At 35.8% G+C, this 12,096-nt stretch overlaps 2 protein-coding genes across 6 annotated transcripts in view; one reads left to right on the forward strand and one right to left on the reverse strand.

Annotated features, from left to right (window-relative positions):
- LOC102600633 (E3 SUMO-protein ligase SIZ1) overlaps nucleotides 1-1,247 on the forward strand; it is a 15,153-nt gene extending 13,906 nt beyond the window's left edge. For 2 of the 4 annotated variants that reach the window (XM_006340078.2, XM_006340079.2), the window contains exons 17-18: nucleotides 387-698; nucleotides 784-1,247. In XM_006340078.2, coding sequence (XP_006340140.1) covers nucleotides 387-550 — 164 coding nt within the window. In that variant the 3' untranslated portion in view covers nucleotides 551-698; nucleotides 784-1,247. The remainder of the gene's footprint in view (nucleotides 1-386; nucleotides 699-783) is intronic. The other 2 variants (XM_015314994.1, XM_006340080.2) reach the window with 2 other exon arrangements.
- A 1,869-nt stretch (nucleotides 1,248-3,116) lies between these two features.
- On the reverse strand, nucleotides 3,117-8,594 carry LOC102601434 (transmembrane protein 209). 2 transcript variants are annotated; one of them, XM_006340081.2, is made up of 7 exons: nucleotides 8,293-8,594; nucleotides 6,092-6,147; nucleotides 5,093-5,997; nucleotides 4,425-4,620; nucleotides 4,119-4,304; nucleotides 3,604-3,980; nucleotides 3,117-3,510 (listed from the first exon to the last, which is right to left on the reverse strand). In XM_006340081.2, exons 1-7 carry the CDS (start codon nucleotides 8,484-8,486, stop codon nucleotides 3,367-3,369), a joined length of 2,058 nt encoding a protein of 685 aa, XP_006340143.1. In that variant the 5' UTR covers nucleotides 8,487-8,594; the 3' UTR covers nucleotides 3,117-3,366. The 2 variants fall into 2 exon arrangements, with proteins under 2 accessions (XP_006340143.1, XP_015170482.1); XM_015314996.1 differs by having other exon boundaries at nucleotides 6,092-6,156.
- Between the last annotated feature and the right edge of the window lie 3,502 nt (nucleotides 8,595-12,096).

A 12,096-nucleotide genomic window follows, 5' to 3' on the forward strand; every position in this document is an offset into this window, starting at 1 on the left:
GGCTCAGATCGGCGGGGGGGGGGGTTTTTTTTTTTTTGTTTTTTGGGGGGGGGGGGGGGGGTGTGTGTGTGTGTGTGTGTGTGAGGAGAGCACAGATAGATCATTATCCACACTTGCTTGAATTAACATTGTGAGTTTTGCACTTTTGCCTGCAAAATAAAAAAGAATTGGTAAATTGACCAAAAACAACTAGTTAGGTGATTATTCATGTTTAGATGTACCACAGGTTTAGTTGAGAAACTGCAGTACAAGCACAATTTGCAGAGTATTGCAGTGTTGTTCTTTTAGAGATAGTTTACTTTTCTTGGTAGATACTCATATGAGAGCTAAGATGTGTTGTCAGAAGTTCTGTTTTGATTCATGTATTGGAGCCATTCTAAATGTAGGTAGTGCTGCTCCTGTTTGTGCAGCTTCATTGCTTATTGGTATGAATGACAGCAGATCAACTAAGAGCAGTAGAGAACGATCAGATAGTCCTTTTACATTTCCTCGTCAACGTCGTTCTGTAAGACCAAGATTGTATCTAAGTATTGATTCGGATTCTGAATAGGAGCAGATTCCATGGTAGCAGAACAATGATTACTGTTGCTAAGCAAAGTATGTGGATATGACAAGATGAGCTTGCTAGTGAACAGACATTGGTCAACAAGAAAGTATCTTCTCACATCTGTGCTAGCAACGTAGGAGTTTTCTTAGTGGTATGTACTCCAACCTGCAAACTTGTCATATCATGTTCCCGATTCCCTTGCGTCCTCACCTCACTTTCTTTTCCATTGCAAACAGGACCAATCACATTTTTTTTCTCTTCCGTTTCCGGATGGAATCCTTGGAAGGTGACTCACTGGTGAACTGTATATTTTGGACAGCTTAGCTCAGTACAAAAACTTCTAGTAACATCCACTGGTAAATGAACTCTGGATATAGAGGGATAGGCATTTTAGCGCTTTGAAATCTCCTCTTGCCATTTGTGAAGCCAGTAGCCTGTAAATCGGTTTAAACTAACTTATAAAAATGTATAATGTTTTGAATGTGTTTAACCGTTAATGAACCTTTTGAAGTCAGGCTCAACATCCTGATAATTTTGGTGCGAAGGAAGGTGGTAAGAGGAATAGTGATGGGACTATTTGATTCCGATTCTTTATTTTTAGTTGACGCATTTAGAATGAGAAAGGATTGTGGAACCCGTGATAAGAGCTTGTTCTATGATAATGTCATGTCATGTGTAGGTGGCGGAGTACTTTGCCTAACCCTTGCTTGTTGTTTGTCTCAGCTGTGTCTATAATTGCTACTACTAGTTTCTCCTTTATGCCTTGGTATTCCATCTGTTTGGTAGTTTAAACTGTTGTTTAACGAACATATGTCTAAAACATCGTCAATTTAAAGAAACTGGCATTTAGAAAAATGGATTACGATACCGACTGAATTAACTTGGGAGTAAACAGAGTTTGTTCTGAAAAATTCATAGATTAATACACATGGAAAGGTGAGATAACCTTGAATTTTTGTTCCATGACCCCAAAAGTGAAAAAAAATGTTGTTGGTCTTGTAGAGATAATGAGTATCGTTTAGTAGGTTGTTTTGACTAGAATCATAAAATTTGGGATCAAACATAGTCTATTGATCATATTTTAAAAAGTTTATGACTAATATACATGAGAAAATGAAATAATCTTGAATTCTCGTTTTGTGATGTAGAAACTTAAAAAACATATACTAAAGTTTGTCTTGTAGAAACAATGAGTTATTTTCACTAGATTGTTTTTGATGGATCTACAAAAATCTAAGGTCAAACAAAGTTAGTCGATCATACTAATACAAACAAAAAGTTTAGATAATCCTAAATTTCCTTCGTGACCTTGAAAATCTAAAAAAAAGTGGCAATGATCTAGTAGAGATAATGAGTATCGTTCACTAGGTCGAATATTGTGTCTAACGGAGTCAGTTAGTTATATTCTAAAAGATATATGGGCATTAACACACATGACCAATTGCTTATGTATGTGTTTTTAAAGGAGAGGTTGGATGCATGTGTATATATGTGAAACATCAACTAACTTCAATGTATGTTTTTTTAAAGGCATAATACATAAACATGACCTTTAACTTGGCGTTAGCTAACAACTATGATCCTTAACTTTGGGTGTGCACAAGTAGACACTTAAACTTTTATAAAATTGAACAAATAAACACATTCATCCTACATGACACCCTACATGGTAATTTTGTGTCCTACGTGGTGTCCTACATGTATTATGTCATGTAAGACACGTGTGTCTACTTGTTCAATTTTATACAAGTTTAAGCGCATACTCAAAGTTGGAGAGCATAGTTGTCCGCTGAAGCCAAGTTAAGGGTCATGTTTATGTATTATGCCTTTTTCAAATGTTGGAACAATCGACATACATCAAAAATTGACACGACTTTTCACGTACACATTCTAACTAGGCCTTTTAAATATTAAACACATGTAATAGCCCCACATCTCATCATTTTGATACCATCCTTTTATATTTTTAGATTTAATTTAAACACGTATAGTCAAACATCTCCCATGTCCTAAGTGAAAAAATAAACGAATCTTTTCTCAGGACAAGAACATGGGAGGTGTTTTTGTCGTGAGCATTGGAAAAAATGTTTTTTCCCCTTTTTATGTTTAAAAAATTGTGTGGTGGAAGGTGGCAGGGAGAAAGAAGGAGAAAATATTTTCCACCAAAGATCTCATGCGCTCAAAATTCATGTAGCATACATATTATGAGTCAGTGAAAAGTGTCAAATGACACAACAAATGTTTAAAAATGTATAAGACTTACCTGAAAGGTCTAAATGAAAAGCCGTGCCAACTTTAGATGGATGTGGATGAATTCCACCTTCTAAAATTATATGTGCACACCATTGGCCAACTGTACGGAAGACTAATTGTATGTATGGGCGATCTCCGCCGAAGAGTAAACTATACACGGAGAGGACATATCAAATAATGGGAAAGAAATAAAGCATATAGAAAACAAATAGGAATAACAATAACAAAATAATGTAATAACCGAAGAACTGGAAAAAATAGGGAGTAATAGATATAAAAATGCTACTACTATGGGTATGAACGGGGGAGTGCAAACACTGACATAATTATAAATCTATTTACTAGAAAAGTTTACTATCCAAAAAAAAGATCTGCTGAAAGGGGTGTAATTCTGCAGTAAAATAAAGAAGGAAAGAGCATCTCTGCCTAGAATCTTTGATTCTTTGTTTAAGAGCCTGAATTACACAACTACAATTGCTGATAGTGAGGCCATATTATCTCAGGAATTCAGGATAATATATCTCACCAAGCTACAACAAGAATCTTACGAGAAGACGGATTCATGTTCAGCGGTCGTCCTTTTCTGAATCAAGAACTGGTAGAATGCCCAATGCTGATGAAGAAAGATGCATACCCCGCACTAATCCTCCATACCCGGTCTTAATTTTATAGCACAGCAGCAAGATTGAATCCCAGAGTGCTGTTCGTCCCTGCAAAGAGAGAGACATGAACTATAAGATTGATCGTGCCACGTTGATACTGAAAAAATGCAGAAAATGAGCATCTTAGTAACAATAACTTGCCTGGAGAGAAAACTGAGGCATCTTATCCCAGTATAGGGCAAAAACTGGGGGATTTTGCTTTCCGACAGCCAATATGCAAGCTCCTGGATGGAGCACACAGGGAACACCTGACACAACAGCTACATACTTTTCAGGAAACCTTTCTTTAGGAGGTAACACACCCAAAAATAAGGGATTTTTGCTAGACTGGATTCCAGCATAAGTTGTAGGATCAACATGTAGCATCCACTTTGGGTGCTCCAGGAAAGCACAAAACAAATATAGGAGCAAATGAGAATCAGTTGGAAGCTCGGGATTCCATTTCTTGTTTCCTTTCCCATAACCCTCTACACTGCCCAAATAATCATAGTTCCTCAAACAGGTTCCCTCAGAAAGCTCTGCAAAGAAATTGAAACCAGATTAGCCGTGCAACACTGATATAGAATCAGCATACTTCATCTCTCATCTCTACTCCTAGAACATAATGGAGATCCAATAGTGACTGACATGCAAGGTAAAGTTGAGAGTCAAACTACCTCGAATCCTCTGTACTGTATATTCTGCACGGACACCGCTTTGTGGCAGCAATCCCTTGCCCCATTCTCCTTTCATTAAGGAATGAAGTCTTTGGTGTTCAGTGATGGCATCAATGCATTCTTGTAAAATAGGGATCAGGGGGTTCTCTGGCGAGGATAGTTGAAGAACTCCAGAAGTTGACTTTGCTGCAAATAAAGAAGCATCGACGAGATACTTAAGAATTAGTACATCGATACATCCAACAATGAGAGAACTTGAATAATGAATTGCAGGACTCATAACCTTATAGGGATGAAGTGACTTACACATGCAAGAATCAAGAGCCTGGACAAGAGTAACGCGCAATTGGTGAAGTACACCGTCTTCGTCAACAGAAAATGAGGGTTTCCATTCATTAGTCATCTCAGTAGCAGATATAGCAGCAGTCCCAGTATCAGGTGTTCCATTTCCAACTTGACTAACTGTGATTGTAATGCCTAGCTTGCTGGCAGCTTGCATAACCTAAGCACGCCATTATGCATGAAATGGTTAGTAAAATGACAAAGGAGCTTAAACTTTTCTAATATTGCTTGAGTCACATAAATTTGACTTTTCATCCTGATTTGATTATTTAATCAATAAAATTCCTCATTTTTTTTCCTTCTACAACCAATCAAAAGAATCTCCAAGTCTTGAGAGCATTTCTGCTACATCCTTGTGATGTACTAAGCTACAACCCAATCTTCATGGTCATTTTGACACACTATAAGTGTGAAGACAGAACCGAAGGAGCTCAAACTGACATCAATGACCAGAATTACAGAAAAGAGTGGTCTAGATCAACAGTTAGGATTCTTCTGGAAGATCATCAAGTGTGCCAAGAAGAGGAAAATACATGAGTGAATGAGAGAAAGGCAGAATAGCAAGTATCAAAAGAAAAAATAAAAGCGAACAAACAAAGTTTCTAAACATAAAAGTTGGAGCGAGAATCCACCTTCGTGTGACTAGTATCAATTTTGTTAAGCAAAGGCTTTAGCAGCATGGATGAAAACCATTGCCTGAGTCGGTCACGCCACTGCTCGATCTGTGGATAGATCCCCAGATGTCCAAATGCTTCAATGGACTCTTCCATTGACATTGGAGGCGGTAGATCGCCTTCCCCTCTCTTTGGTGGAGTTGAGAACTTCTGGGAACCAGGGGACATCCTAACAGGCCTTAGAGGAGTACTTCTTGGAGTTCCAGATGTATTAGTGGAGCTGGGCAGGTTACCAGGACTGACTACACCAAACCCACTTATGGTGGGCGGTGGAGTTGCCAACTTGCTTGCTGATTCAGTAATTCTCTCATCAACATCAGCCAGGAACCTTTCAAGCTGTTCCTCTGTTGCAATCTCTTTATGAAAAGTAGCTCTCTTGTTCGACCAAGGGGTGGCAACCAATTCCCCACCTGGTGAAGATTGGATTGAAGGTGATTGAGAAGAAGATGCTGAAACAAGATATAAGGATGGGGAAGCTGGTGATTTTGATGGGGTGCCAAAAGATGGTATTTTAGTTCCACTACCAGTTCTAACTTTGTCACTACTAAGTCTAGATGAATGGTTTGAACTAGAAATTGGCTGATGAATGGGGACTAGGACATTTGAAGGAGAGGCTGAGATACCTCTTGATTTGGGAGGTCTCGTCGAAGAGTCCATGGTAGTTTGCTCAACATTTGTTTTAATCCCTAAAAGCCCTAATTGTCGATTAGTCAGACGTGTATTCTCCTTTGTTCCTTTGGTAGGTGACATAATTGACACATCAGCAGTCTTCGTTGTACATAAATAAATAGCCTTGACAAGGGCGAGAAAGGTTCCAAACAAGACGATGGCTGCAAAAGTCTGTATGAGTCTGACAATAAGACCTGAAAATAATGGTAAAACATTAGTAACAAGTTTTTGGTAACAAGTTTGATGCAGTAATGTTTAAGTTCAATCAAATAGGACCACATCACTTACAAGCAGTTTCTTGAGAAACATATCTGAATTTCAGGCTGTCGGCAATCCCGCTTTCCCTACAACCACTCAAATTCAAATGAACCTATTAGCTGAGACACGAATTACCAAACTAAAATTATGCATTCTTATGATTATTGCTTTCCTTCTCCGAGGTTGGGTGGATAGGGTTTATTCAAGCCTTTTAACTAGGTTTTATAAACCTTATTTCCTTTATTATGAAACTTAATTCAGGGTCAAAATGTAAAGACTTTTAACATTATTTTATTCAAAAAAGAAACATTAAGTTTCAGAGCAGCTTGGGTAAGCACAAGAACTACTTCCATCTAGATTTATGTAAGAGTTAAACTAAGGCAGTATGTTCAGCTACGATCTCATTAATTCATCTAAGTCTCCATGAGAGAGGCCAAGAGAGAATTAAAAAATGGACCTGGTAAAGTCATCCCTTCCACTGCCCTAATCAACACCAGAATGATAGAGTTTTTCCATACTAAACATGCAAATATACTAAACAAAACCAAACAAAGATAATTAATAGCTAGGAGTTTATCTCCAGTAAGCATCGGATTAGCTCTCCAATAAAAAGACAAAGAACATCCTAAATTAAAACACATTATTTGGCGTCTCCGGACACTTGTTTCACTCGGTGCTGAATGATCAAAGCTAAAACCTTTAGGCATATCTTGGTATGTTTACCTTCCAAAATTCCTCAAGACCATGCTATGACATCATCAAAGAGAGAAATATGGCTAGTAGATAACTACTTTATTGTTGTAGAAAGCATAGACCCTTGCTTGTATTTAAAAAGCGAGGAGAAAGAGAAATATAATACTCCTCATGCTGCTAGAAAAGGTTTTAGGCAAATCCAAACCGATGTTAATATCAAATTTGAACTAAGACGGTTATCCATCCAAATGCATGTACTTTGTTAATGCTCATATCATAAAATCTCCATTGACATGGCAAGTGTGCTTAGAATCCAATACAAAAAGTGTGTATATGCAAAAAATAATATAAACTTCAGCAATCCATATTAATCAAATGACACACACACATTCTGAAGACACAAACATAAAGCAGGTAATTTTTAGCTTTACTACAAACTCCCCTCTTTTTCTCAACCGTTCCAACATGTGGACAGAACATTATATTGCTTCTCTCTCAACCCTTTTACTCCACAAACAAGTATTAACTTTCATGTTAACCCATTCAAGAATGAGTCATGACCGAATGCAAGTAATTCCACGCCTACAGCCCATAGCTGTATATAATTAAAAACTTCAAAACATACACAAATTCATAGCTTGTTTGGGCAAACTTCTAAAATCTTCTTAGTTTAAAACGTGCTTTTTGAAAGAAGTACTTTTGGAGAACACCAATTTGCGTTTGGAAAATCAATTTGAAAAGCACTCTTGCCAATATTATAGAAAAATTTATGTTTGACCAAGGTTCAAAATGCGCTTCATGAAAAAAAAGCTCAACTTCTAAAAATTAGCTTATGGTACTACTCAAACTCACTTAAGTTTTTTTCCTAAAAGGTTGCTAGTTTGTCACAAACTCATAGTGAGTCCGATAGACTTAAAAATTCTATATTGGCACATGGTATCCTACAGGGACGGATGTAGAGTCCCACACATAGCTTTCTCACGAGAACCCAATAGCATTTGCACATACATTGTGTATGTATATTAAGAAATCTACTAAATATGTATAAATATTTGATTGTGAGTCTAGTTATTATTATAGTATTAATTTGAGGTCGACATAGGACTCATAAACTTCAAATTTTGGATCTACCTTTGCTATCTTCTATTGGCATAGTGAGTCCTCATCAGCAACAACAACAATTATGTCTCAGTTCCAATTTAATATAATTAAGAGTGAAGAGCCAAAAACAATACTTAAAAGTATCCCGAATTTTCGAGTTTCATACCTGAACTAGAACCAACTATTCATCAAAATACACTTCAACTATAGATTGTTCCCTTTAACTACATGAACGACTCAACTGTGTATTGTTCCCTTATGGTTATATTTCAAATAGGAAAAGGCAACAACAAATGGTTCAGGTCTGTTGTGATAAATAGTTATGAAACTCATGATAGTTCAAATATAAAACTCGAAAAATCATGGCACTGAGATAGTGTTTTTTAACCATTAAACCTCTAAAATTAACAATGAAAAGCGCAAGTAAATAAAAATACCTAGAAAAACTCCTGAGAAGAGTAGAAGCAGAAGCAATGGAAATAATGAATATGAAAACGAAAGTGGACTTGGAAGGACGAAGGCTGTTCGTTGTTAGGGCAGCAGAAAAGGCTGGATTCTGATACACCGCGAACTTTGAGGGTTTAGGTGCAGGCGAGCTCCGTTCTCCTCCTCCGCCAGCGCCGGCACTCATTGTCGGCGATTTTTCTCCGTTCGCCGTTCAGCTCACGCTCACAGTGCTCGATATTTTTGCAATTTGAAAAAAAGTTTAGTACAAAGAGGGAAAGAGTTTGGGTTTTAGAAATTCCAAATTGATTTTGATTGTGATTGGAAGTATAAATATGGAAATAATTATTTTCTCATAAAATTTTATTAAATGTTTGTTTACTTTTATTTGTTCGGTATTCCAAAAATAGATTTTCATTTTTACATGTCACTTTTGTCTTTTTAACATATTAAGAAAAACAAATTATTATTTTTTCATGTCTAATTCTCAACACTAATTACTTATTTCTAAAATTATTTTTTAAGATTTGATACCAAATATCATGTCGATCATTGTTTTCTTAATAGGTGTGTTAAGTGTATTGATAACAAGTAAAAGTGAACTGAGGGGGTAATATATTCTTATGTTATCGTGTTTTTTAAAATCAAATACTTAGTATTCTTATGTTATTAAATTTCTATACAAAAAGTCAATATTATTAATATAAAGACATTTTATTTTGGTGTATTAGGGAAAATGTTGAGATAGTAATTAATTTACAACACCAAGAAGAGACTTAAAACGAGATCGAGCATCAATCAATCCAAAGAACAACAAGATTAAGGTAATAATGAACTTTATAGTTTGAAAATTTGTAACAATCCAGCTTGAATTAGTAATAATAACTTAATAAATATGAGTTTGATGTTGAGATACATCTTTAGTCATTAGATCTTAGTTTAAAATTAAGAAAAAACTATCTAATTACATAAATATTTCTATTATAAATACTAATTCACTATATAGTTTAAAATTATTTCATATTGTCTCACTAGTTAATAATTTTATATCAGATTTCAAGTAAGATATACCACACTTTCAAATTTCAAGCCAGATAGATATATGTATATTTGATACCAAATACATTTTAAAATACAAATACATTGGAGAGAGGCGAGTGATAAAGGAGAGAGGTGAGCGAGAGAGACAACATGTATCTTTTGATACTAGATACATATATCTTTAAAACTAGATACATTTTGATATACAAATACATATATATATATAGAGAGAGAGGGGGAGAGATGCAAATAATAGGAGGGAGGTCAACAAAAGAGTCAACGTGTCTCAAGTACATGGTAATCACGCTTGAATATGATGCATCTGAACAAATTACACTTTAATCCATATGTATTCGAAATACATATACCTAAATGTGTCACATATATAAATCTGACAAAGTAAATATGATACAGGAAAGTAATTTTGAAAACTAAAGAAAAATAGCATAATTAGGTCATCAACTAATGAAATTTGTGTTATTTGCTCTAAAATTGAACATGTGAGTTGGACTCTTTGTCACGCCCCAAACTAGGGGAGGCGCAACGGGAATGCGGTACCTTATTCGACCAAGCTAGACACTTTGTTAATTATATACCATATTTTGATGGTTGAGTGACGAAGGAGAAGAGAGATAGCATCCCGACTGGCTAGCTTAGGGGTCGCACTCTGTCCCGCTTGGTGGACGAAATCTTCTCTCATTTTTGAATTCCTGCTTTTTTTTTTATATTGATCTAGAATCAGCTATTCCTATTTTTCTCGTATTGGTAATTATTATACGCTAAAAGTCTATATAAGATATAGAAGGAAAAATATGATAAAATTCACTGCACTGACCATAGTAAACCCCTTCTCGTTGTACCGAAATAGAGATCTGATTTAAACGACCAGGTACAACATATGAGTTCGATCCATTAGGTTCTTTTTTTTTTCCAGAAAAGAAACGAGAATCAATACGTTCTAAGAAGAAAGATTGGAATATCAATCAACATAATGGAAAGAAAATAACAAGGGCCGACAAGGCCTTCACAATGAAATACTGAAGCAAGATAAGTGGACCGATGAGGTCACAAGAATATAAATGACATAATAGAAGGGCCGGAAAGACAAACTTAATTGATAATGAACTAGCAAAGCCGACAAGGCCTCAATTAAAATCTTTTATACAATAATCTGACAAGGCAATAAATAGAAGCTAAGAAGGCCCAACATAGAGGGTCCACAAGTCTCTATGAATACTACAAACTCAAATAGGTGGGACGAGGTCTTGAAAGTATCAATAACTATATACCAAACTCAAGTATGCAAAACCTTAAGACGACCAACAACTCCAGGAAAATTGAAGCTTACCAATCCTCAGCTGAGACAACACCCCATATCGCAAAGGCCAATCAAGACCTTTGTTTGAACCTGCAGCACGAAATGCAGCTTCCCCAGGCAATGGGACGTCAGTACGAATGAAAATGTACTGGTATGTAAGGCAGAAAGTGAAATAATATATAATTGCGATAAAAAGAGTAGTGGAGATTCAACCTGAAAGTGAAACTCAAATAGCCTCCATGATCAACATCTGACCTTATAGTAACTAAATATGCATGATATGTTCGTGTAGTCGTATGTCATGAATATATATATATATATATATATATACCCAACCAAATGCTAGCAATGGTGGTGCCTTCCGGTAGCGAACCGGCATCATATTCGCCAACTTGTGGCCATCCGTGTCTCATACGTATAAATATAGGAAATAGGCCCCATACCTCCCGATTATAGCTCGGGAGTAGAATGCATAGCATGTCATGCCATGAATTCGTAATGCATAATGTTGCTATAGTCATGTTCCCAATCTTGGCCCATTAGTACTCTTGTTCTCATAATCTCATAATCCCTTTCGTATAACATGTAAAGGACTCATAGAACTCATAGGCTTTTAGAACAAACTCAAACAACTTAGCAATTTAATCATTTAGGAACTGACAGGAGACTGACATGCCTGACTTAATTTATGAACGACTTCAATATAGTAATAGTATAACTCTTTTCAGAAACATGATTGTTTGATGAGTATACAATCAAAAGAATGGGGTACAAAGTTTAGTATGAATATGATTTTCAAACCATTATCGTAAGAACTTCGCACGAGAAAAGAAGGTTTAACAATACCTTTAGGTATAACATAATAAATCTCCATCATTTGAGTCTCACTCTTAGGACAATATCTTGCTAATGGACATAAGAAATAAGAACACTATGGAACATAACTTTTATCCATCAACCATATTTACAGCAGTACATGCACAACAATGATACGTTAAAATTAAGAAAAATGAACAACTGACATTCCAATCCCCTTCACAGAGGGTCTTCCTAGCAATGGAGTAGTATAAAAATGAATTATTCGATAATTTATAGTGTTCAAAAATCGTGCGATATAAAAGAAATTTTTTTTGCCTTAACATACCTTAAATGAGAATTTGGAATAACTTGCAGATGATCACTTTTATATTGGTAATTAAATATGACTTCAAATAGAATTTCCCAAAATAATTCTTCAACAAAAGTTGAAAGAAGAGTAGTGATTTTTGTGTTCCCAGTAAATTGTTGAACTGATTGTCGAAGCTGTAAGCACATTCATATAGTAGCGTAGAAGCTAAATAAAATGAGTCCCCACGAATTGCTCAAGTCAAACACATAGATACGCTTCCTTTTTGTTTAGTAATTCTACTATATTATAAAAGAGAGTTTAGGGCCAAAT

Source organism: Solanum tuberosum, unplaced genomic scaffold, assembly GCF_000226075.1.
Source record: "Solanum tuberosum cultivar DM 1-3 516 R44 unplaced genomic scaffold, SolTub_3.0 scf00017, whole genome shotgun sequence".
In the NCBI taxonomy this organism is placed as follows: Eukaryota; Viridiplantae; Streptophyta; class Magnoliopsida; order Solanales; family Solanaceae; genus Solanum; species Solanum tuberosum.

Bases quoted from the DNA above. Each gene is read 5' to 3' on its own strand.
- LOC102601434 (XM_015314996.1), bottom strand. From the start codon at position 8,486: ATGAGTGCCGGCGCTGGCGGAGGAGGAGAACGGAGCTCGCCTGCACCT. The intron at 4,305-4,424 runs GTAAGTCACTTC...CTTTATTTGCAG, and splicing joins GGCTCTTGATTCTTGCATGT to CAAAGTCAACTTCTGGAGTT. The intron at 3,981-4,118 runs GTAGTTTGACTC...ATTTCTTTGCAG, and splicing joins TACAGTACAGAGGATTCGAG to AGCTTTCTGAGGGAACCTGT.